Source organism: Nesoenas mayeri (assembly GCF_963082525.1).
Source record: "Nesoenas mayeri genome assembly, chromosome: 4".
Taxonomy (NCBI): Eukaryota; Metazoa; Chordata; class Aves; order Columbiformes; family Columbidae; genus Nesoenas; species Nesoenas mayeri.
In genome coordinates this window covers 46259265-46286698 of record NC_137540.1, presented here as the reverse complement: position 1 = coordinate 46286698, position 27434 = coordinate 46259265, and the positions used below count along the sequence as shown (strand labels likewise).

Genomic DNA, 27434 nt, shown 5'->3' with positions numbered 1-27434 from the left:
ATCACCAAGCTTCTCTTGGTGTTTCCCCTATAATGAGACTAATGGTATAAGATGTTAAGCCACGTTGCATATTTTTGTTCTCGGGCAAGTTGAAATGAGGCAGGTACACCAAAAAAACCCATACTTTAAGCTACACTTAAGCGGGTATGATTAAATACATCCACGAAGCATTCAGGTTTCTGCCAGGAAGTAAATTCCTATTCTCTACTGCTGCAAACGCTACAGTGTCAGCATGTAGACAAGTGTTTGGCTTGTGGCAAGTTAGGCTCAGCCTCAGATAATTGATATAATAGAAATGCCTACCTCCTATTAAGTATTTTTAAGGTTCATCAAAACCTGAAAACTAAATCACATTCACTTCATACACCTGTAAAACAACAGCCTCTTTTTATCCCAACCGCCAACACATTTTAGAGTTAATTTATTAATAAAAAAACCAGCACAAAGGTATTTTGAAGAATATCTTGTTTCTCAATTGCAATGCAGCACATGTTGAGCAGAGAGAGAGATTGGGCACTTGCCTGGCTGTACAGGACATGCAGAAGCCTCCCCAGCCCACTGAAACAGGCTGACAAACGGCAATTTTCAAAGGGTTCAGGCTGAGTCAGCGCTGCACCTGCTGCTGGGTTGCAGGACTGAGCTGGACAACGTCCAGCACGGTTGCAAAGAGGCTCCGAAACAATTTTGAGTGCAATTAATTTCGAAGAGTAGTTTTGTACCTCTGAAGATATATGCAGCCGTTGCAATTTCTACTTATGTAATTAAATAGGTAACTAGAAATAATTTACATACCGGTGTGCATCTTAAGGGAAACAAGTGACAAGCAGGACATCCATATCTGCTCCAAGTTCCAAAAACATTCAAACCACAACATTTAGTCTTTGTGGCCAAAGATTTTAAGGAAACCCAAGTTCAAAACCTGACTATTAATGAATTTGAACTCCTTTGGAAAAATCCATCCCCAAACACACCATCACTGCCAACCCTCACTCACATTTCCAGCTACTGAGAAGAGAAAGCAGCGACTGGTAACCATCCGCCCCATGGTCCACATGGCCACACCGTCACTGCCAAAGGCAGGTTCTGGGATCAAAATGCACATTTAAATCATTACACAAAAAGGTATTTTGGTAGAACGGGTTACAAGGAATAACCCAGAAAAAACAGACAATTTGACAGCAAGCCAATGTGGTTTTGCAAGGTCAATCATGGAGCTTAGGATTGTGCACAATTAAACTTCAAAGCAAGAAACAGAGGAGCCCAAACTGTGCAGGGTAGAAGCTGCAGGAGGCTTCATATCCCTCTCAAATGTGGCAACATGCAGGGCACAAGCTGCCCCGAGCTGGGCACACCTGGTTCCTCTTCCTAGACTGCCCATTTCCAAACTGCAAACCAATACACACCAAAAACAAAGCAGCTGGGACTCCATGGAATATGTACACATGTTCATCTGACCAAAATAAGATTCAATTAAAACTGTACTTAACTTTCTGAGCCGACCTGTGCCTAGGTCACACTGTGAATCAAAATTGACAGCACTTAGTCTGAATAGCCTATGGAAATCCCAAGTTCAGCTGTATCCATTTAACAGTGGCAACAGAAAGCTGATTAGCAGGTGTGTATTTAAATAGATTATTTTCAGCTAAAGTTACCATTGCAGGCGTGCTTTTCTCACACCTTGTCAACAAATGAGGTCTGGCTAGATTTTTATTTTTTAAGAACCCAAAAGTTTTAAAGCTAGCTAGAACTGAAGACCTGTGTCATTTTTAATGTCTGTGATTAAATCTACTCCCTTTACATGCTGAGGAGAGAATTACAGACAAGCTAGGCGTGTGACGTGGTTAAGACAAAGGAGCTGCACGAAGATAAATGCTTCACTGAAGCCACAGTCTGGAAAGCTTACAAAGGAAAGCGAGCCCCAGGCTGCCGTTCAGATGCTCCTGCAGAGCTGACCCAGTCAGACCAACTCTATGGGGGGCATGACTGACGTCCCGATCCAGCAGCATGCCGGCTGACAGCTCTGCGCGCTCAGGCATCACACATCCATCAAGCTCAGTTGCAGTTGACTCTTTTTCTAGTATCAATCTACTGAATAACATTCTTGCAACAGGAATCCCACATAGGTGCTCAGCAGGTTGTCAAAGCAGGAAGGTGACAAGCTTGTGAGAAGCTCATTTAAGAGTAAGGCACCCTTACAAAGAACTAAGCTTTCACAAAAAAACAAGGAAACAAAAAAAAACCTCACAAAACAAAACACCAAAAGAGGTAATGGGCAAAAGTGCTGGCTAGCTTTTGGTCTGCCTATCTAAGCTGAATTTTCCCCTTCCTTGTAAGTAACAGACATAGCACCTACGTTGATAAATAGAAAAAACAAAACAAAAAAAAAGAAGATGCAAGCACATGGAAGAACAGATACTTTCTTACTCAGATGGCAATCCTTCTGAAGTCATTTTTATGATCAGGTAAGCAAATGGGTTTGCCCAGAAAGTCACCGGTATGTACATAAAAATAAATCTAGTTTATAATGTTTGTAAGACAACTTTGTAGGAGTGCAAGAAGCCCAGTTCCGCAGTAAGACTCACTTTATGGTGACCGAAGTGCCGGCTGCAGCTGATGGGGGACGCAACCCCCCACCATGCTCTTCCAAAGCTGGGACCTGCCTGAAACAACTGCAGAACTGCAATCCAAGTGCTTCATCAGCAGAAAGATGCAGCTTGACAGATGCCAGACTGCACCAAGCTCTAGAAAAGCCCCAGCTTTTCAGTACTAAGCTTCCAATAAAGAAAACACTACCCATTTCCACACTGCTATTGGTACTCTTGTCTATCTGTTCAGTCTGCAAGGCTTTCTCTGCTTGTGGGACTCCCCATTCACACATTTGCAATTTCATGCAGCACCAAATAAAACTCCCAGAAAGCTGCATCTGAGTATAACCCTTTAAATTGGACAAGAGTAACAGTGACAAGTGGCAAAGCTGTGCTCTGTTGCTTCAGCCGAGGGACACACAGGGAGACCCCTCCCTCCTCACCACACTTCCAACTCTGAGTAGGTGCCAGGGAATGCTCGCCCTATTAATCAGTGCTAAAAAATAAATTCGAACATTAAATGGACCATCTGCATGTAACAAGACCTACATTCACACTCATGTTTGGCTGACACGATACTAAACTTCCAAAGCATGTCAAAATAAGTATTTCAAACTTTTCAGTAATAAGTGATGTATCTGAAACTGCACCACATGTGTTGCTTCTGCTTTCGAAGTTTTTTTTTTCTTTTTTAAAGGAGCTTCATCATAACAGAAGTGTGCTTTTATAAAATGCTACCTTTACTTTCCAGTACTATCATTCTCAATACAATGATTTTTTGCACTCCACAAGATGATTCTGCTCTGAGTTCAAATAAATTGAATGAAGTTACCATTAAATGCGGTTAAATCAAGCTTCAAAGCTGGCAAAACCAGCCCCTGCACATTATAGCTCAATTTCACATTATAGCAGTCCACTAGGATGAGTTCAAAGATTTAATCTCATTAGCCTGATGGCATTTCCTTCTGTTAATTTTACACTCATTCATCTACAAGCCACTAAGGCAAAAATACGGATTTTGTGTAGTATATTTTATAGGTTTATCGTTTTGCCAGCAAACCTCTAGAAGAACGCGTTCAAATACATCAGGGATCAAAGATATACACTGTCAGCCATCCTCCCATTTTTAAGAAAGTGAGTGCTTTGGTCACCAGGCACATGTTTTGCAAGGAGGCCCCGCTAAGCGCAGTCTGATCAGTGCCAGGAATTCCGTGAACCTGGGGTCACGCCGTCAGTGCTCCAGAGAAAATGCAGCGACTGAAGCATCTGAGCAGAATTCAGTCAGGGAAGTAAATGACTGCCATTACAACACCAGGGCATCTGTCTTTCTGCAGATCCGTTTTGCCGCATGTCTGTTCTCATGAAGAATAGAAAAAATAAATTCTTACCTAGCTCTCCTCGAAGGTTAACTAGTTCTTGAGATAACTCTTTACGCTGTTTTAGTGCTTCCTCCCTCTGCAGAGGAAAGAAAAAAAAAAAACAACCCAAACATTTAGTTACTAGTGATCTGAGCAGGGCACCTTCCAATAATTAACTTACATGTGTTCTGTAGGAAAACAAGAGGCAAGAGCAAGCAGCCAAGATATGAATCATTTAGGATAACAGTTCTGCTGTTACTAAATACACAGATGTTCCTCTGTTGTTAAGGAAGTTATGGTTTTAAACAAAGAATAGCTTTTTCCAGGATAACACTGCAATTAACCCCCTACTTTGCAGCAATTAATTATATATTTTATGATGGGCGTAGCAACGTAAGGCTCCAGAACAAATCAACTGATAGCTGTCAAGGGCACAATAGTAGGGCACATACACGAAAGAGGCATGCATTAAATATTTGTCTTAAGCTTACACAAACACGAAACCAAAAACTTTGCTAAATGCTCAGCCTTCCATGAAGGAAAGGCACAGCTCTGTTCAAAGTTGAATCCAACCCACCCCACTGTTTGCAGTTCTTAACATTAAGATAGATGATGTTTCTTACACTGAGAAAATCGTCACCAATCTGTGCTCAAAACAAGCAGAATCACCCATCTCCCTGCCCTGCCGAGGAGCTGCTCCTTGGCAAGGGGAGGCGGCCGGCCAGGCCCCTCTGCCCCCAGACCCACAGCCCAGGGAGGAGCGAGGCACGGCCACTTGTCACAGCGCTCCATGCCTGGGACACCAGCATCTCACACCCACAGCATGGAGCTGACAGGGTCCGGGCTTCCCACTGCCAGGGCACCTTCACCTTGCTCACGGCCAAGCTCCTGTACAGCCCACTGCCGCTGGAAAAGCACTGCGAGACAAATCCAAATTACCCTTGCTGCAGCACACTGGGAATAAAGGCAGAGTTTGCTGCTGGAACAGCCCATCTTCCAGCCCCGGCAGCCCCCCAGCACTCATGGGCGAAGTCCAGATTTCGGCACCACCAACCAGCCGGGCTGGTCGGGCCGCGGCTGAGCGGCCAGGCTGGACCTTGCCTCCCCAGGTTATCCGGCTTCCGCGCCGATCGCTCCCGACAGCGGCAGATACTGCAGCTTCTGCAATTGGCACAAGCAGCCAGCGATTACTTAAAGCCACAGCCCTTCTTTTATGAAAGGCGAGCCCCAGACATTAGACCAATCGATCTCCGCTTGCTCAAACAGCAGCCGGGACCACGAAAGAGAACGCTGCCCTTCGCTGCAGATAATGGAGCTTATTTTTAGCCGTTTCGAGCTTGCTATACGCTGCTTTCACACTTAATTTGTTGATGCAAAAATAAGCCACGGGAGGCCTGGGCTGAATGGGAGAGCCACAGATAACAACAGCTTTGCTGCTGTCAATGCCCAGGGTTGTGCTCATTGCCCCTACACAAGCAAGGAGCTTGAAATTCATTTTGCATGCTTTTCCTTCAGCTGGGATACATTAGAGAAAAAAATAATAATGCACTGGCCCAAAAATCTCTTAGGCTTTTTCCATTAGCTGCTACACAAGTGACCAGGGTAGGGGAGTTCACACACTGGCAGGGCCACACCTGCACCTGGTTTTTCCCAGGGAAAACCTCACCCTTACCGCAGGTTCCCCATTCACCCCCAGTCACTCTCGCCGCAGCCTGACCCCAGGCTAATGTCAGCACTCGCTCACCACATCCCCCCCGTTAGGAGTGCCCTGTCCCAGAGATGGGGAATACTCACTGCATGACTGCAGAACAAGTAAAGCAGTAAAATACAACCTCCTTCAGAAAAAAACAGAGGGAATAAGGGCACAGAAATGTCATGTGTTAATGCTGGACACATGACTAATCAAAAGAGTGATTTTTATACTATGCACTCGCATCTGCTGCAAGTTATAGGAAATTATTCTGCAGCTGAAAAGGTTGTTTAGAAGAAAAGTCAGCACTTTCCATACAACGTCAAAAATACAAATATTTCTAGTAAAGATCCCCTTTTAACCGCTACAGTTTAAGCAGTCTTAACAGTTATCTGACACACTGGTATGGGTATTAAGTAGCTGTGTTGCAGTTTTAATTAAACACTTAGAAGCTTTTTACAGTGACAGTGTGCCGAGATGGAGCACCATGCCTCGCCCTCCACCGTGAATTCTCAGGAGAGCAGGAAGCTCGGTTATGGAACAGACTTGCCCAGCTCTTCACTGCTCAGGAAGGAGAAATGAGTCATCTTGCTCCTGTTCAACACCAGCTCTGGCTACGGACACAGCATCTGATGATGCAAACGTGAGTGCTGCAGTGAGTTATGTGAGCTGCACCCCAGCACGCTGGCACACGACCATGTGGTGGACTTGCAAGCAAGTTAACTACCAAAGCACTTTTATTTTTATGCTGCGGGCACCTGATGGGATTTTCCAAAGCTTTTACAGTAACCATGTCCATTACTAAATTAGTGTACAAACACACTTAGGAGACTTGTTTTGTTTTTAACGTCCTCCCCTTCTTGGTGTGCATATGCATTCTTTACTCTAATTTTCCAAAAATCATCCTTGACACTGATTTCTTCCAACCCACTCTGTCAGAAAAGCATCTCAAATTTTCCCCCTCTCAGTCTAGTGGCTGGACCACGCAGCAGACCTTTTGGAAACACCAACATTTTTGCTTAGTGTTTCTAAAGGCCTACTTTATGGTCCACATATTTTGTATTTGTTTTTAGTTAGAGGAATTTGATGAGAAAAGGGCATATGAGATCAGAATACATTAAGGACTAACAGAGGCTGAAACTAGAAACCCAGAATAAAATAGAATAACACTGCCTTGCTAGTGTTGATTGTTGTGGTGGTTTTTGTTTTGGGTTTTTTCCTAATGTTTCTCGCTTTGGTTAAGCAGCCACATTAAGCAGTCAGACTGACTAGCAGTTAATTTACCACACTTTTAAGTTCTGAGAGATCCAAAGCTCCAGGTACAGGAGTCTCCCCAGGAAAACATGAAAGCTTCCAAGACCTGAAATCTAAGTGCAGTGAAATACCAAAGAGAACATGAATAATCCAGTAAGGGCCACCGTCAGTATTTAAAGACATGTATACACATGCTTTAGGCTCAAATATCAAGCAACCTTTTAGTTTATGCTTTACAAGATTCCAGTTGAAAAATCAATATCAGAACTTGAAAGAGCAGACCCAAGTGGGATCAACCAATTTTGGCATCACTCATTTATCCAGATAAATCTGGCAATAGGGATTGTTCTCAGCTGTCAGACTCAAGGAGGGTCTTCATACGAATTTAAAGCTGTTTCTGGCACAATATATGAGTTTATGACAAGATCATGTAGGATGACTGGGAACCTATTTTTCTCATTTCTAGAGAATCTATCATAGATGCACAAGGAATCTGGTCAAGCTTTAGACAGAACACTCCCGCCACCATAAATGTGGAAGCTGTAGGAAAGGACAAGAACAGAATTTGGGGATAAAAGCTTTGCCACTGGCAATATCAGGGAGGTATAGCTCTGCTATCAGATGCTACCAAAAAAAAAATCTCTGCATAAAGAAGGAGACTTGGACATTTCTTGTTCTGTGAAAGATTAGGCAGTTAAAAATCCTTCATGTCTTGAAAATTTGACAAGCAAGTTCAGAGAGATGTGTGCCCCGCAGCAAGGACACTTGGGAAGGTGAGGTATATCCCACTACAACTGGATGGAAAAAGAAGAGGTCCAAGGTAGGGGGTTGGAGAACATGACAGTTTCAAGATGACAAAAATGACCGAGTCAGGAATGGAATAAATTACACTATTTCTCACTTATGTTTGTTCTACTGGCAGTTACACAGCCCAGTTACAGGCTTAAGAGTATTTGCCCTGGCAACCAGCTATTTTTGCTAGAGCTTGAGATTCAAACAGGCCAGCCTTGGGATCATTTTAGACACAAATGAGGGTGAAAATGCATGAATATCTGAACAGTTTCCATTGCACTGCTTTAAAAGCAGGAATCTCTACAAAACCGCACAACCCAGAATGAACAAAAAAGGTATTTATACCAAGCATGCAAGTAACCAACCTTCCTGGCTACATACCTATCCCAATTCTTCACATAAGTAAGACACAAGATGCCTCCAAGAGCTCAGGTCATGAGCAGTTCTCAAGCTGGAACGGGTGCGTATTCCTGAAGCATCCCACAGCTCCTTTGCAGACCCCAAACCCAGGAGCAGGCAAGTTTTATGGGAAACTGGAAATTCTTATTTCCTTGAGAAGATGTGCAACATTTCAGGTTTCGCAGCACAGGGCTGCTTCCCAGGTGAGGTTGCCCCGTTGTGGGAGCCACATGTTCTGACTGCAAGTCAAGGCTTTGGGAGCCACAGCCTGAAAAGCCATATTCACCTTTTCCAAGTTTTTCCTCCATGTTGAGAACAACAAGTCCTTCAATAGCTACTTGAGGTAAAAAAGCAAACCACAGCAGAAATGGGGTTTTGAGTACCCGTGTCTAAATAAGCTAATGCCACCCATCTGGTAGTAATTATCCACACATCGCAGTTCACATTTTAAACAACCATATTCCTTCTGGAAACAAAATGTGTACTCTTCTGGAATTATACTAAAGAAAGAAAAATTCACAAGAACCAATACTGAAAAGTTTGCATTTATTTACCAAAAATATGGAGGACTAGTTTGTTTTTTTTTCCAATTTCAAGCAGCTATGTCACACCCATATTCATGTGGTAAGCTCCCTATCACAGTTGCCTAGTTTCTCTCATGCAACATCTCCAGGAGCTTCGAGCACTTCAAACTTCTTAGCAAGCTTCTGTCATTTAACAAAACCCACGCAATTTTTCATTCTCAGATTAATGTTTCCAGATCTTCCTCGAAATTGTACTTGTGTGAAGCCTTATATCTTCTATCCATTAACAGCTTCAGAAGAAGCATTATGCATTGCTCAAACTAAAAACCGCAAAGCACTAACACATCACAAAGAAACAGACACAACCCACTTCTAGGTCCTGAAATACCTCAGGGAATCACATCGTGTCATGGGACTTTACACAAACATATAGCAACCATACTGCAACGTTCCCCTCTTAATGCTGGGATATGCCATGGTCCCTGCCCTGAGAAGGTGGAGAGAGGCCCAGGTGATGCTGGTACCAAGCACTCCGCAGCTCCGAGTCGCAGACAAATGGCAGCACGCACCTGCACCCATCACAGGCAGGACTGGCAGGTGGAAACATCTCTCACCTGGAAGGCTGTAGATCAGCCTTTGAGTCTTATCAGCAATACACTTCATAAACAAGCCATTGCAAGGTTCAAAACTTAAAGGCGGAGAACATTAAGTGCTAAACATGAAAACATTACAATGCTTTTTTTTAAAAAGGCATTTTATTAGACCAGACTAAATGAAATTTGTTCAGAGGGCATAAAACTGAAATTCATCAGTGCAGCCGAGAACGGAAGCACTTAAATGTGTTTTACTGTCATGTACAGGGCCAAATCAATTTTACTCTGGGAAAGGAAAGCCTGATTTTTGAAAGCCATTTGCTGTCAAACCACAAGTACTTACTCCTAAAATCAAACTTAGAGAGAAATAACGAGCATCTTAAAAAAATAATAATAAATTATGGTTATTTGCAAGCACTTCTGCAACATGTGTGCTTAGATTTTACAGGAGATGAACTTTGTATGGAAGAAAAGATCATCATTTCAGTATTTTTCTATTACTGGTACAGTCTCAGTTATCAACAGATCTCAATATAGGATGAGTCTTTCTCATTCGAGGAGATACTCCTCTTATGGACAAAGCATTAGAAATTGTAGCCTTGTGCCACACCAGTTATGAAACAATGAGCTTCACCATTGGCTGTAATGTAGAAACTGAGTCACGTCTTTGCATTAACTTCAGCCACTCGTGTCATCAGCTGTAGCCTGGAGGTAATTATGAAGGGATAACAAAAGGGCCATTCATATCCGCTTTGCAGTAGGACATTTACTTTGGTTATTTTGGTCCTTTTACTACAGTATTTCTACCAGTCCCTGTTCCTTCTTTGCTACAGCAAAACCCGATCCTCTAAATAATCTTCTCATTAGAAGTCAGCAATTTTAGAAGAAAATTTTTTTTAAATGCACCTGTGCCCCACCACACTTAAAAAAAACCCCTTGAAATGTCATTTCCCTCATATCACTCATATGCAAGAGCAAGCTAAAGAAATGAGCCAAGGAAGCAGCACAACAAACAGGATTTACACCCTCTGCTCCATGTATATTTTTGAAAGGAGCAGCAGACTGTTGCTGCAATAAAGTGAAAATGTCATTAACTATCTTGAAACAATAAACATACAGTGAAATGGCTGCTTCCAAATTACTCTTGGCCTTATTAATGTTACACATTGCCTTCTTACCAAATGAAACAAGCCATCAGTATTCACCTTGACTTATTACTTCAAACAGAATTCAATTAAGCCTCAGATTACAACACTTACATGATTAGCTGACAGAGACTCACTGTAGTTTCTAGTATTTTACTTCTCTTATTTGCCAGGTACATTTATGGAGAACCAGATGTTTATTCCCTAATGTTTAGTGTGTGAAACACTAAAGCAGAGAACCAGCCAGACAAGATTCCTATGAGTCACTTGATGTTTAACAGGGATCATATACTTATGGGCTCTTTGTGCTTTCACAAGCTTTACACGGGGTCTTATGCTCATATGGGATCCTTGTTTTCCCATTCAGAAGTGATGTCCACCCTCATGCAATAGCTTTACAAAGTTAGGTCCAGATGTAGTAGTATGAGCTATTTAACACTACTCTGTAATGGCCTGTTCTCCACAGGGTTTCTGAATTCCAATATTAGTCTTCACTCATCACACAGAATGACTCCTTCCTTCCCTGTAACAACTCAGATCTCATTTAAAAAAAATATTATCTTATTTAAGCAAATTACTTATTTCTCAGTATTTTCTAAAGTTTTTTGTCTCAGTTCATCTCAGCTGAGTATGTCACAAAATCTCTATCAGATACCATGACAAGTTATACTGTCACAGCTTAAGTTCTCACATCTATAAAATTATAATTATCTTTATAAAGTCCTTTGAAATGTTAGAATAGGAGATCCTATGCTTGAGCGCAATATTAAAGTATTTTCTGTCATTCCATTTTTAAGGCTGCTTAGAATTTCATCTGAAAATGCAATACAAAAGAGGGAAATGAGAAGCAAAGATCTTATTTTCTTTCTTGCACTAACTGCTCCCTTTAGTTTTTATATTAGATATGCCTAGCTTGCTCCTGTCATTAATTCCACATCTCCTTGAATAAAAATAGGAGAAATAGCAAGGTAGTCATGAGAATCAACTTCTTCACAGAAAGCATTACTGGTTGCCTGAACCACCAAGTTTGCTGCAGTCAAAGGTGTCTTTTCTCAAAACACCTTTTGCTAGAAGTAGCTACAGGACAGGGCTCCTGATTCTCTCCACCTGTAACCCATCCGAATACCCAGGTGTACCAAATAAATTGCTTAATTGAGGCACCTTATAAGAAGTTTTTCAACCAGAGCTTAGTTTCACAGTAATTACAGGATTAAAATTCTTTTCTGCATGTTAAAGCTCACCAATCTTCAACCTGTTGCCAAAAATATGCTTGCCCATCAGCAGCTACATGTTGTAGGGACTCTGAGAATCATTTGAGACTTGTTTTCCAAGACCTACCTCTCAGATGCAAACTCCTAGAGCCTGGGTTTGCTTTACAGGGGGAAGCTGTTGTGTTCTTACTCAAATACTCTCCTTTACTGAACACAAAATATTTGAATTCCTCAAATGCAAGTTATTATCTTTTGACTTGTGTTGTGACTTTATTTTTTTTTTTTAATCTAAAGCAACAGAGAAACCTAAACTAAATATCCTCATACTTTCTTGTAAAAAGTTATGTCTATATTTTTGGAAGTCAGATTTGAAGAACCAAAATACACTTTGGATTAAAATCTTAATGAGAACCAGTGAAGTCTGACATTAGCTTCTAGAAAATCAAAACTATAAATTTAACTCACAGACAGCTGCTCTAAACAATAGTCCTGCCAGTATATTTTGGATTTATAGGCCAAAAATGTGACTGCCCCAAAACTACTCCTTTTAGTATAAATGGTTTTGGGTTTAGTCATGCAATGTATACGTCTGCTCTTTGAGCTAGATATACATTTCTCATTTGATAAATACAAACATTTTTCTGCTGAATTTCCACAAAAGCCAGGACAATTTTTTCTGATACATGTGTCTGTATATTCTAAGATGGAAAAAAACTGCTAAGAAGTTCCCAAGAAAACTAGTATCTCTACTCTTACAGTCATCCACATGTCAGGAAATGCCACATATAGTAGCTCATATATAAATACTTACGGTTAATTCCTATTTCTACCTAGAAACACTGAAGCCTGTTTCAGCCACACAATTTCCAGCGCATTCCTTATGTTACTTCCTGTGTTACATCCACAATTAGTGGTATCCACATCCCATAGCCAAGTCACTGTAGCCTCTCAAATGGCACTTCCCTCTATGAAGGAAACTCCTTGAAGATGTCACCACAGTCATTCCCAAGTAAAGTTCGAACTATAAATACCAGTCTTTCCATAACCATACCAAGAGAAGCACAACAGTGAAGTCTAGTTTCTGTTCAACCCTGTAGCATCCTGTGGCACAGACACAAATTTGAAGCCACAGCAAAATCTTTTGAGAGCTCTTGAAATACTTAGATTTATTAAACTAGAAGAACAGAAATGGGTGTTTATAACAACTAAACCTTTACCCATCTGAAGTTTTTTTAAACAGACTGAGTAGTTCTGAATGTGACAATTTATGCTTTAAAATGAGAGGATGAAAAGGTAATATTTGTCAATTCACACTTCGAACAAAGCCATTCAAGTCACAAACATAAGAGTTTATCCCTGGCAGTGAGTCAGGGGTTCAAACCCCACAGCTGCAGCACTCGTGCGGCCTTGCAGGGGCAGCCCTGAGGCCCGGCAGGGGCCGAGTGCCCCACAGGAGGCAAGAAGTAGAGGCTCACAGCCTGTAACACTAGACTCATAATAATTTTTTTTACTTTTTTTCTTCCTGAATGGGTGCCCAGACTGGCTCCTGGAGGCAAGCACCAGCCCGTGCAGAGAGGAGGGCAAGGGCAGAGAGAGCAGGGCTGCAGGAGCGGCAGCCGCGGCCTGACTTACCACAGACCATATGCTAAACCATGCGTTCAAAGCCTCTGTGAACACATCTGTTATTGAACGCACAAGAAACAAATTCAAAATTAATATGCAAAATGAGTTTCAGCGGAAGTTAAAAGACCAACTCAAATGCAGTGGTGCAAATTTCAGAGATTAATGCAGTTAAGGGTTAACGGAAGATGTTTTTCCTTGGCACTTCACGTACTTATTGTAAATGGCTGATTTCACCATTTCCTCTGTACTGCCACTTTTCCTTTCTCGTTTGAACTTGAAAACCAGGAAAACAGCTATGAAGTCACAGGAATTACCAGGGGATCAGGAGGAGTGCAGAGGTCTAGAAAGACTGAGTTTGCTTTTGTGATCAGCCCACAGTTTGACATGATTTCTAACATGACTGGTCTGGGCTAACATAGCCCTGTCTGACAATGGAAAAGCTTGGTACCGCGTGGTGTTCTCACCAGCCACTCTGTTCATTGCCATCAAGCATTCTGGATGCCATGAGGTTTCCATCTCATATTAACCCAGTGCAACAGTAGCTCCTGAGAGGTAAAAATTGGGTTTTAGCATTTTTAAATTCAGAAGAGTCTTGGTAAAGGTAGTTAAGCACAGAAACCCTCTGGACGAACCCTGACAGCTCAAGTGTGAAGGTGTTATCTGAGCCAGCTGTTAATATTGACAGCTCCAAGATAAGGATTGCAACAAACAGGTTTGAGCTCAGGCATAGTTTTGTGAGAGATTCCTGCTCAGCCAGAAAGAGCACAGCAGCATTGCTCAATCTCATTTAACCCTTCAACAGCAGCTTCTCAACTTCACTCCAGATAGGCTGGCCCCATCTTTGACAGAAGTCACTGCCAGCAAGTCCTGATTTCCTTCACAGCTATATCTCATTTCAAACGAGCTCATGAGAAGCATCTTTAAACTTTAGTGCAGAAATACATTGGGACCTCTTGGAAATAAAAGGAAAGCAAACTCAAACCCAACAGCTGAATCACCTGCCAATAGCTTCAGCTTTGCAGGGAAAGTGGGAGAGGCTGGGGCAGGTTTTGCCAAGAGGGTCAGGCAGGGATGCACAGCCTCAAAGTGACCGACCAGCTCACCCTGGCTCTTTCCTCCACTTGGCCAGGGAACCTGTCCTCAACCCCATCTCACACTGACTCTGACCACACATTACGACAGTCCACATCACTGATCTGGCAATGAAATGCTTTTTCTTTGCCCAAGTTAGCTCCCTGGGAGCGGGAAGGTGAATCAGCCTTCTGCAGGGACAGGCCAGCACCAGAGGAGTCCAGAGCAGGACCCTCCTCCGGCTCCAGCCAGCTGCTTCATCAGCTCACACTGCGTCCTGTCACTTCACACTCGCTCGACTTGAGGGAATGAAAGTACAGCTTTGTTCTTCATGTCATCAGCTAAGCATGAGTTTGTTTGGGTTTTTTTAAACAAAAAAATTGAAGCTACTTTCAGTTGGCTCTGCACAGTTAAGCTATGAGCCCCTGCCATACAAGCTAAAACCCAGCTCTTGAGTTTTGCCTTGAGTTTACCCAAAGAGATTGAAAACTACAAAGGTGTCCCCAAGAGATACTTCAGAAAAACAAATGTATGGCCAGTTGAGATTTAGCTATACCAGACTCCACACCTCACCAGGAAGGAAAAACAAACAAAAATCACAACATAAATTCAAAACAAATCACAAAACCAAACCAAATCTTCAGTGCTCCCTAGAACACAAAAATCCTATGGGATGTTTGCCCCAGCTAACTGCCCAATTCTGAGTATTCCTTAGACCACCATGACAGAAGAGTCCTTCTCACTCCTGGGGTAAGTACACAAGAGTAAGACAGTGACTGTTCACCAAGCATTGCCTAATCCTGGGAAAAAAACAATCACAATACCAATAACTTTTATGAAAGTACATAGATATGTCATATTTAGCCTAGATTCATGTGCTTAGACTTAGCTCTCCAAGATTACTAATTGTATACAATGTGACAGAAATAAGATTTTTTTCTTCCCATCTGCAAAAGAATAATAAAATAGGAAGAAGCAAAATTACTAGTTTCCTCCATGCAGTTCTTTTCCTTTCATCTTCAACACCACTTTTTTTTAAAACCACTCCCATGATTGAAAAAAATCATGTTTAGACTAAGCGACCTGTAAAACAGGCTGGAAGATGCAAATATGTATGACAGACTTCTTCTCATTAAACATTACATTGATAAAGTATTCCTGAATTTTGAAAAGTTGCAATACAAAATATTTGAGAGAAGAATCTAGGCCAAGATATTTAACTATAAAAGATACCAAAAATCAAGGTGCTTATTATACAGTAATTGCAAGACTGCACAGAAGTTTAGCAATGAGAATTTCACATATAAAATTTCACTATTTCATATTAGATGACAGGCATCCAAAAATCCTGTATCAAGTTGCTTTGAAGATCTTAAACTAGTTCCTAAGCAGAGAAAGGTGTTCCAAGCAAGACTTTTAAAAAGTCAACCCAAAAACTGGCTAAGAGCCACTGTTCTTACTGAATTGAACCAGACTTGGACTTAAATGCAGTATTTTTAGGTTAAATGAGAGCAAGCAGATATTATCCCACAAGAAGAGAATGTCATGTTTCTGGCAGCATACTAAGACAACTCAGTGCTTCTTCGTATACCAGACTATAAAATCGCTGTATATCAGAACAGCTGAAATAAAATTAATACCAATCTCGGAACATTAGTTATAAATGCAAGAGGAAGTGCTATAAAAGCCTGCATCAACTGTTGCAGCATAAATCCATAACTGTTATAATTTCCTTAGCTTCAGATCTTTCTTCTCTCAAAAGTTTTCAAACCAGACCAAAAGTTTCTAGTGTAATATCAAACTGATTAGGTCATTATGTACGTCAAACAGACTAGAACAAATAAAGATTAAATCACATCAGATTAATCCCACTCTAAAAAAAAAATAAAATAAAAATACACGTGGAATTTAAAGTGAAATGTTGGTAATTTTAAGACACCACCAATAATGCAAGATTCAATAAGCACAATCATTATAACTCACACGTTATTCTGAATAGCTCAAAAATGTATCTGCCCCTTATATACTGTTCTATCCAATATCAGATAACAAAACAAGGCCACGCAGATTATCTGTTGAAAGGAGCCCTTTCCTACAAGGGCAGAACTTGAAGTATATGCTTAAAAGGTACTCAAAACTTGAAGGACTCTCTGACTACCAACATTTAAAAGCTTCTTTTCTAAAAAGGATGTGAAGCTACAAAGAGACCATAAAACTCCGTGTTGGGGTTTTTAGTTTTTCTATTCAAATGATGCCAGGAGCAGGTTTACTGCTACCTCCACAGGAAAACAAAAATCATTGCAATAGAAACACAGATGTCATGCATTGGGTTTCAGAAACCTTTGTTGAGAAGAGTTCAACTAATTAAAGCTAAAATTGATTAGCTGCAAGTTTTTACCTCAGACTGCAGGTGCTGGATCACAACTGTTAAAGCTTCAAACTTCTGGTTACTGCTTGTCAGGAATTTTTTCAGCTGCAGGATGATTCCACTTTGGGTCTCACATTTTGTTTTGTACTGTGTCAGCTCGGCTGTTTTAGTGGCAGGTGGATGCACATCTGTGGAGGCTTGAGTCTGTATGCACGAGCTCTTGGGACTCCGCTGCTTGCCCTTGTCAACTAAAACAACAACAACAACAACTAATTAACACGCACTTTACACTGAAGTCTCACCAAAACTTAAAAGATACGTGCAAAAGAAAGTAGTCATAAATTCTTACAAACTCTTCCTGAAGTCCTAACTAGGAGAAAGGGTTATTTCAGTAGCATGGCAGAGCAGACCCTGTCATGTGTCAGGTTCATTTCTAGTACCATAACTTTGTATACAGAGTTTTGTACTTCTGTGGCTTACTTTTCAGCATGCTGTCTTCACAGTGTGCTTCAAATAAGTATTCACATAAAATGCAAGATCTGTCATCCTACCTATCTAGTAACGTAGTTCTAACAGAAGAAATAATGACTTTTGTTTGCAACATGGATTTCATATTTCCTGCACTCTAAAGTATTGCTGAACACAAACCCATTTTCCCCACATTTACTTGGTCCTTGTATTCCTTTCAAATTTTTCATTGCAAAAAAACCCCTCCCTGCTTTGAGCTTTATTAACTAGAGGTCTTGTAGCACTTAGTGCCAGCAATTTCAGTCATAAGGATGAGACTTTAAAAAATGCTCTAAAATGTAATGTACTTGAAGCTTGCCCTGCCACTATTCATCGTCCAAGAATGACATTGTTGATTGAATACTCCTAGTTATGTTGCAAGCTCCATCCCTTCACAGTACACAATCACCTCATCTCAGAGGAAACCACATTACACAACCCAGCGCTTGACTCGTAAACACCGCAGAGGTGACAGGTTTCTCTGCTGCCTTCACACTGGAAAGGGAGCACAGTGCTGCTCTGCAGATAGGGACGGTCTTCCCTGTTTGATCGCATGGGGAGCGAGCAAACACTTTTGCAATAAAAGGGTGATGCAATACACAGATATCCCTTGGCAATTTAATGAAGACATCTAAGCAGATTACTTTGTACAATTTCAACTTAACAAGATTTATTCAAGATAAGTGAAAAAAAAAAACGGAGAGGTGAGATTTAGAGAAAAGAAAAATAGGAACACATAGAAAAAAATGGGGGACAAACTAACCAACTAGAAGTAGCTGCTCATGAGTCCTTTCTGAAGCCCAAGAACCTGGTTTGAAGGTTGTCAAGTGACTCTGGCATAGTTCCAACAGTGTCAGGTTCAATCATATAACTGGAGACAGTATTAATAACAAAAGCTTTGATTCTCAGTTAAAGCAAGTTTGACTGACATCAACTGACATCAACTCTTGCATTAATACATCAGCTGGGCAGAGCCTTCACTTGTTTTTCAAATCATTTGAAAAAAAGTTTCCTGTTCAAAATACTGATGCCCTCTGTGCCTCTCTTACTGAGCTGGCATAAAGTACCTCCTGAGCCTGTTAGTTTTTCAAATAAATCCTCTCATGGCAAGATTTTCTGTCATCATTCATAGTTAAGAGAATTGTCAGCATATCGCTTTATCACGTTCTGGTGCTCTTGTATTCTTGGAGATTTCACTACACTCTGCTCAGAGATGCTGACTGTTAAAGGGTATATTTTGAACCAGAAACATACCATCTTGTGGTTTAATAGTGGAGCAGTTATCAGCATGATAACCCAAATCAAAATTTAAATATTTAGGGGAAAAAAAGATCAAGCTTGGCTACCAGTTCTAGTTAGTGTATTTTTTACCACCATTTTAACTAATGTGAGCACTTCTTTTTCGACAGTGCAGACATTACAATGTCCTTTGAGTAGACCTCTTTAAATAAATGACAGTTCACAGCTGAGAGCAAGCATGTCATTTCTAGCAATCTTATGGAGAATACTGTGTTTAGAAAAACATTCATTACCTTCTGAAGCTTTTTCATAAATCATAAGAGATAATAATCAAAGAGAGAGGGGGAAAAAAAGAGCAGGGACTACAGAATAAACATGTACAGCCAGTCCTTCCCTGCCCTACTGGCTCACATACTCCTTCCTACTCTCTCGTACATTCCACCTCCCTTCTTGAATGCTCCACTTACAATAAACAGAGAACTAGAGCACTTCTCTTGATTTAAGGTTACTGGGTAAGTTCACTGATACAGATGCTAATGTCATTATTTAATTAACTATACGAAATTATTTCTACAATCATTTGCAGGACCCTGACAGATCTGTGTTAAACCTGAACAAATGCTTGCAAACAATTTTTATTCTGGGAAAAAGTTACATCACATACTGTTACCTAATGATGTTATTTCATTTAAATACAGTGATTTAACAGCTAACCACAAATGACACAAGACTCCAGATATCCACTGTTCCCAGAGTTCAGTCAGCCTTTATCAGTTTGCCAGTTTCACATCATTGCTTTTATTGTGGTACCCACACTATCAAGTCTTTTCCTAGAGAAGCTCATTCAAACTTCCAACTAAGCCAACCCTGGATATGAATCTAAAAAAAGCTGAAAAAAAATGCACTAGAGAAATACAGTGACATTCCTGCTGGCAATTTTATCCCAGACACGTGCTATACGTAGCCACTTCAAATGTTGAAAAGCATTTCTCTGCTAGCATGAAACCTCTGTAGCACGAGCTGCCTCTACAGATTAACACCAGTGACACTCCAATGCTTATTTATGGCCCATGTACCTCTGGGCAATGACAGATTGTTTCCAGATTTGTATACAAGGCAGGCTGCGATGTCAAAACAAAAGCCATGCTTTCATTAAAGCCAAAGCATCATGATTCTAATTACTGATAGAACACAGTGATAGAATCTAAATTAAAGACAGTATTGGTTACCAGCCCAATTCCTCCTCAGTTTTGCCTTCTCACCTTTACATAGTCACACTTGTAAGGCAGAACACCTTCCACCCTTAAGTCAGGTCCATGACTCCTGTCCAACAGACCTGAAAACGCTGTTACTCAATCTAGTTGAACTACTCAGTTTATGAAGACTAGAAATCAGATTCTCAAGTACGAACACAGTAACTGGGCAGAATCACCACCTAATGTCCTAGTCTTCATATTAGAAAAAAACAAAACCAAAACACACCAACCAAACCTAAAACCCCCCATGATTTTGCAAAGACTAAACCTTGTGATACAGAATCATTCACAGAAGATTCAATATCTCGCTGGCAAAAAGAATACCCCATGACCTTGGAAGAGGTTCAGAAATCCTCCCACTCCCTTTGCAGTCGCTACACAGATGTCACTGCCAACTCGAGTTCTTTGGGGAGAATATTAGACACATCCCAAGCTTTTCCACACAGCAAACTGTTTCCCATACATAGCTTCTCTAGTTAATAGGTGTTCAGAAGCAAGAAACACACAACTCTCTGTATGTGAGGCTGCATTCCATAAAGCTATGTTCAAGTGCTGGGGTACTGCCCAGTACTTAACATCGTACTTGACCGGCAGGCTACCTTGGAGCTTGCCTGGTACCACAGGTTTCCTGAGCCTCTCTATCTCGTGCACTGTTGCTGGATTACAAGATGAAACATCTAACATCCACTTTTTTGTTTGCAGAGCCAAATCAAAGCCTTCCTTTACTTATCATGTACTAGGGAGGCCTGTGCTTTAATGTCTATACTAGCTGTAAATTGCTTTCTTTAAGCAAGAGATTCAATTTTTAAGAAAATTCAATTTCTTAAAAGAATTCCAAGTAGCCTAAACAAACTACTTGACAAGCACAAGTAGGAACAACCTCACTTCTCTCCCCACACTTTTGCCATCACCATTGTCTTACCCCTAAACACCTTCTTTCCACATTCTTCGTCCAAACAGTTAGCTTCCACAGGTTCTTCAAAACCCCTGTGTGTCTCATGTAAGCATTTTTCAAAGGAAAATCCTTGGTCAACATTTTCTCTTGTAGGAAGATGCAGGCTTGTAAAGACTTTCTGTGTCTCCTCCATTTTCTGGAAAGCCTTGTCTACACATGTTAAATTGGCACTCACTTCTTTCATCAGTAAGACCAGATCAGCCTGAGTGTTTAAGCGAGCTACCATTTCTTCTCTTACTCGTTGGATTTCCTCAAGCACAGTTCTTATATCCAAGTGACTAGACTTCACCTCCGCTTTGAGATCTTCTTTCACCTGTTGCTGGCTCCTCTGCAGTGCTAACACTGTTCTGATTTCCTCTTGAGACGTTTCCACATCACGCTTTATTTCCTTCTGTCCAGCCTGCATCACCTCCTGGCTAGCTTTGACTTCTGCCAACAGGGCAGCGAGGCACTCCATCCCGATCCCAGGGCACTCGCAGGACCTCTTCCAGTGTCCCAGCTTCCAAGCAGTCAGGGACATTTGCGAGCTGGTAGCAGATTTCCCAAGATAGCAAGAGAGCCGGCACGTAGCCCTTGGTATTCTATCCTACCTCAATTTACAGTGTGCTGCAGTGAAGGTTCCAAGTATAAGTCTAGTACAAGGCGAGACAAAGGCACTAAATAAGATATTTCAACAGGCAGGGCCCTAGAGCCAGAGCTCCTTCTCAGGACTCAACCACAGCACTAATCAGTTTAATTGGCAGTTACGCCACACCCAGATTTTTAAAAATCTTTTGCTGACATCATTGTACGTGGGACGTCACCCAAAAGCCACTCCTAAGTCATTTGATCTGTGCATCAATCAAAGTATGCCTGGGCATCAGTAACCAGGTTTGTTGCAACGCAGCCAAACACTCTGCAAGACGCAGTGGCCCTTCCTTGCCAACACAAAGGCTCAAAAGGAGCCTGAGTTGCCTGCAGGACCTGAAAGCCAAACACTTCAACAGCACATAGTTATTTCTATTGTATATTCAACAAGGTGATTATGTACCTGTCCTTCTGCTAATGTTTGCAGTGAGGGCTCAGGAGTGCAACTGCAAGCACCTTAGACACTGGCCTCCTCCCACTGAATGCCCTCCTTGTTCCCACAGTTAGCAATGCTCTTTCAGCAATCTTTGCAAGAACCCAGATCCTGAGGAAGCCCTCTAGTCCATGAACAGTAAACAGTTACCAGAGCAATACAGGAAAACTGACTAATGAGATATTTTGGGCAGGTTAGGGAGGTCAAGCCTTTTACCTACCAGGTCTGAGTGTGAACTTTTCTCTGTAAAAGCTAAGGCTTCTTACTTTTAAGGACAGAAATCATAACAGGTCTAGGCTCCATGTAAAACCAGGTAGATTAACACCACCAGGCTATTAGCTGTTTTGTTACACAGCTATTTAATTACCCAGTCATTGGATTCAGTTTGGAAAAAATGACCAATACAACATAGATCTTGGTCTACAGAAGGCGTCAGCCTCTGCCTTCAAATAGGTGACCTGGTATTCAGCACAACACCTGGCATTCAGAGCGGGACTTGGAGCAGCACACAAGCTGGAGTTCAGGACAGCTTTCACACTGCAATTGTGGTCCTGTCATGGCTCCTGGATGCTTGTGGAGACAGTGATGATCCCACAGTCACCCCAGAGCAGAGGGCCTATGTTATCCATCCAAAACCACAGTAACCCTTTCAGCACTGTTTTGGGTTGGGAAGTGTTACAAAGAATGCCGATAGCCCATGTGTACACAGATGCAGGACTTCCAATGCACCACAGGACCACTGGCCAAAGGACCAATCTGGGGAGTCCTGCTGGCAACAAAAGGTTACTTCTCACTTGCCAGTTCACCTGCTACAGCAGTCCAGGCACACTCATGGGACCAGGAAGGTAGAGACATCCTCCACACAGAGCACCTCAGGGCTTGCAGGTATCCCCCAGGTGTCCTGCTACAGCAGTGGTATTGCAGCCTCTGATGAATGCAATACCAACAGTGGAGCTTTCTTCCAAGTCTTTATATCACTTCACAGAACACCAGATAGTGGCTTTCTGATGTAATTTTCCCAGCACAGCTACAGGCCACAGATGTAGTTTCTTTCCCCGCTCAGGCCTTTGCCCCATTTCTAGCTGGATAGCTATGCTGAGAGCTCCTGAGTATTACTGGTCACATACAGTCACCACTAAGCACCAGCACACAAAAAGATTGCAGATGCACAATCTGAAGTTACCTGAATCCAGGTAACATCTTTGATAAAATTTTAGGTAGGCGAAGAGAGGCAGGCATGAACACCAGCAATATTTCTGTATCCCTAGACCAACACCGGCATTAAATCAGCTTAGCGGTACAAAACTTCATTCCAACCTTTACTGGTTCCTAAAAATCTCACAAATGGAGGTGAAGCACTTGCAAAGACCTTGTCAGAAACTTCCTGGCAGCAAATGAGAAGCCAGGTGAATTGATTTCCACTGGCTCACGTATGATACAGGCAGAGAATGGGTCAGTCTCTCTCTGTGAAAGGGAGAGCATTCACCAGGCTCATGGATGTAACCACCCAAAATCTAATTATTCCTAGACAGCCCAGAGGCTGCAGCCTGCTTTCTACATGTGTGCACACCCACCCCAATTGCCAAGTGTTCTCTGCTATAATACTCTGTGAAGAAAAGCTCTCTTTGGAAACTGCTCTCTTGCTCTATATGAAAACATTAATTCATCCAGAATGTCATTGATGTGTTTGGTATAATACATTCCTCACTCAAACTAAGAGGCCTGACCACCATGGAATCTTTGGTCATTTGGAGAGATCACCTTCTTCACATGGCTTCCAGATATTATTCCTTTGCTCTTCTCAACTCTAGAAGACATGCTTCAAAAACTTATCTAAAATTAAATAAGCAAGTAGATACTACAAAGCAAACTGAAAGTCTATAGAGGTTGCTGGTACTTTGAATTTCACTACCTGTCTCCCAACAGGATTACTTGGTAACTAATGACACATGAACAGCAGCTTTCAGCAATACACAGTCTTCCCAACCTGGAATTCAGTATCTTGGAACTATCAATTTCTGTTGCTGTACATCAGCTTCTGTTCCATCTAAGCTGCCTCTATCCTTGATGTATCTCAAGCATCTTAACATTTTCTCCCATTTAGGAGAAAAACCTCCTGATTTCATAGGTTAACAGAAGTCAAACACTAATGAGGATTTTCTCTTGAGAGTAAATAAAAAATTAGAGAAAAAGAAAATATTTAAAATAAAATCTGGTCTATTTGGTTGCGGTTTTGTTTGCCTGGTTTTGGGTAAGTATTTAGTCTGCTTCTTGAAAACACAGAAATTCTTTACACAATTAGCTAACAGTAAACACAAACCACCCCTGTTTCTATAGCTCTAATATTATGAGAATAAAATCCATGAAGTTAAAACATCTGAGAAAAGCACCACACATGGTTCTGAAGTCAACACAGAAACCCACTAAACGACAGTTATATTTTCATGTTAAGTAAATATTTTAGTGTTAAGTAATACAGCACATATGAAATATAAACAAAAGAGTTTACACAAAGCTTACAGTGCATCATACAAAAAAAATCCATTATTTTACCTTCAGGGTGGTTTCACATTCTGTATGGCTGACTATTTTGTACAGCTAGGATAGAGGTCAGACTTAAAACAGCAACCAGATATTTTCACTTCCCAAACATGAAAGAGGAAGCATCCAGTTGCCCCTACGTCTTGACTTTTCCCTCTTTCAAAAAAGTCTGGTTTACGCCTAATTATAATTGGTAACTGAACACACTCCCCCACTGCCAAAAAAACAAACCAAACAAAAATGCCACCTCTGGACTTCTTGGATTGGCAAAGAGGTTGAGAACATGACAAACCAAATTAAAAACAATACCAAATAAAAAAGAGAGTAAGGACTAGAGAGGACTACAGAACAGAATAGTTGCTACAGATAATAACAGGGAACATTGGACAAGAATATACCCTTACAAACTAGATATATACTCATTTATGTAATCAGCCAAGTTACAATTAAAAGACTGAAATAAAGATAATCATATGCTGCCAACACATCCCACAACACACACTGAACCAACTTACGGAAAGCATTACAAAATATGTATCCTGTACAATATTAACAGTCATGAAACACTTAGAGCTAAACTGCGTTCAGTGGAGTTTTTAGCTGGATCAAATTTCTCCGAATACACTGATAAACACTAAAGTAAACTTGATGGTCTACCTGTTTTTATTAGAGCCTGAAGAACACAGATGTGCTCTGCTGACCTTTAGATGCTTTATCTTTTCTTCCTGTGAGCAAGTTAGTCCCAGCAATGCAGAACTGCATGACCCATGGCTCTGATTCTGGGGTTTTTCCCTTCAGGAACTACCAAATCCCAGTCTCACATCTGAATCAGCCCATAAGTGAGTAAATAACTTCACCTTGTATGTTAAATCATTACACAGCTAGTTCTGAAGCTTCAAAAAAAAATCTCTACAGTTCTCCCACCATCTTCCTCCACTGCCCTCCCACCACCGCAATGCATACAAGCTATTTGAGCAATGCAACAGAAAGACCCACCAACCATTTGATCTCACGGCTTTGATTTTAAAGTTTGCCTGGTGACACTTCAGAGAGGAATACTTATGAACATACACACAAATAAGGAAGTAGTTGAATTTAATCTCCAGTGGTACATACATTATCTTTGAGAGGACCTGGAAATTTGGCTAGCTGTAAATTACCACCCAAAATTCTTTCAAAACTCCTGCTCTGGGCTATAAACCCAGGCAATGGTTACAGACAAATATACAGGAAAAGCAGTCACAAAACTAAATTAATGGTGTCTGCAGAGGGCTTGACAGGCTAGACTTGGATGGAAGTCTTCCAACTCCCCCAAGCCGCTCCACATCTTGGTTAACTGTAATTTTTGCCTGCATCCACCTTGGCAAGTGTCAAATGCACACGTTCCTGCTGTGCCACTCACAGTCCAGGCTGATGACTGTACCAACACACACTCCTGAAGAAGTGATGTTCTGTTTCTAAGCTCCGCCTCAGGCCTGTCTGTATAAGCCAGTGCAGAGAGCCCCAACTTGCTGTTTGTGTGTTAAGCACATCAGTAATGAACCAGTTCCAGCCCACAGGAAAGTAGCTTTACTTTTACCTAAACAATTTGCCCAACTGAAATTCTGAAGATGACACTATTCCTCAGATACTTATTCAGCTGGTCTTTTCTCAAGAAACTAGGTGAAGAGAAACAGCACTTCTCACCTTGCATCTCTTCCCAGCATCAACATGGTCTGAAGCCCAAGACAACAAGTGAATGGTTTCTAGAGCAGAACCACAGCCCTCCCCTTCCTTTAATCTTAACCTTAACCTCTCGAGTTTCCCTTCTTTAGGGTCAGTCACTTGCCCATGTCAAGGAACATCAGCTTATTGTAGCTGTCTTCAAGTCATTTTCAAGTACTTCTGAACAAAATAACAAGTAACCATCACATAAACTTTTCAAAAGGTTGCAGGAACTGAATAAAATTTAACCGCAGGCAGGTAAAACCTGACCTAGATGCTTAAACTGACTCAGCAGGATTAAAACATACACAGCAGAAATCCCTTTGCCTTTCTTTGCAGGAGTACAAAGGTTTTTGGTTTTCAGCATATTTTTCCTTAAATGCTGGCACAGCCTGGAGGAGGAGTGCAGAATCATCACATATTTTTCCAGGCATTTAGTCTGAAGTACTGTTTCTGAAGTCTGTGTCTGTTCTCTTGTGCAAACTCATCTGTTGACTTACAGTATTATGGAACTGACTTCTAGCCCCAGTACAGCATTTTAAATCCATCTCTTTTTACTCCTCACTTCTAGCCATGTAACGGAATCTTTATACACACAACGGCGGAAAGGAAAGAGAAATCTCAGACATATTTACATACTTCAAAGAGCTCTATGCCCGTTCAGTGCTTTAATCACATGCTTAAGACACACATATCTTGCAGCACTAGCCACATGGGGTTTCAAAAGTCTCTTCTGAGGCAGAACCCATTAGCATGTCAAACACTTCCCTGTCCATTACAATGCTATTAGGTAAGAAACCAATTGTTTACGGACCGTGTCAGAGTCCTGCAGCCTAAAGCTGTTACCTAGAAACTATAATATACCACTTGCAGCTCTTTATTAGCTTCCTGCTTGTTGACAACAGAGCAAGAACTAAGGGCACAGTTTTGTTACAACATACTTTATACAGAAACAGGAGTGGAAGAGGAAACCTGTGAATATAGTCAACTGGGAAGAAAACAAGAGATAGCAAACAAGGCAAGTTTTCCAACCGCGGATCTCTCTAAGTAAGCTTTTGCATGATCTCCACAAAAGGCTAAGCAACCCCAAGCAGTCTTTAACTACTTCTGCACAAGAGTTCTTCAGAAGACAGATATCAGCCTACACCTTGCCAGTTAATCTGAATCATATTCTTTCAGGCCCCAAAGTGATAACCCACAGTGTGTAGCAAGCCCTCTGCCCTGAACTTTTTCTGTTGGGTTATGATCATGCCCCTGTCATCTTCTCATGAGGGAGAGAGAGCTTCCCCTGTCATTAGGAGGTACTGGAGGCTGCCATGAGTCCAAGGCAAGCAAAATACCAACAATGCGAGTGTGACATTGCACTAAGGCTCCTAGATAAGCCTCAGCACTAGTTCCTACCCCAATAAACTCTTCCCCACATGACAGCCTTTGAACTGGGTTCTCTGTGTACATGCCTATTAAAACTAACCATCTATTAAAGCCTCAATATTTCTCAACCAAGAACATGCCTTGATCCAATTCATTAACACCCATGTGTCTTTGTTTCCCTAAGATGT

At 41.4% G+C, this 27434-nt stretch overlaps 1 protein-coding gene across 1 annotated transcript in view; it reads right to left on the bottom strand.

Annotated features, from left to right (window-relative positions):
* The window catches only part of MTUS1 (microtubule associated scaffold protein 1), a gene marked incomplete at both ends in the record, with an annotated part of 50651 nt that overhangs the window by 11245 nt on the left and 11972 nt on the right, over window positions 1–27434 (bottom strand). Inside the window, 2 exons of the mRNA XM_080343780.1 lie at window positions 3974–4040; window positions 16644–16861. Of these exons, the coding sequence (XP_080199906.1) occupies window positions 3974–4040; window positions 16644–16861 (285 nt within the window). The remainder of the gene's footprint in view (window positions 1–3973; window positions 4041–16643; window positions 16862–27434) is intronic.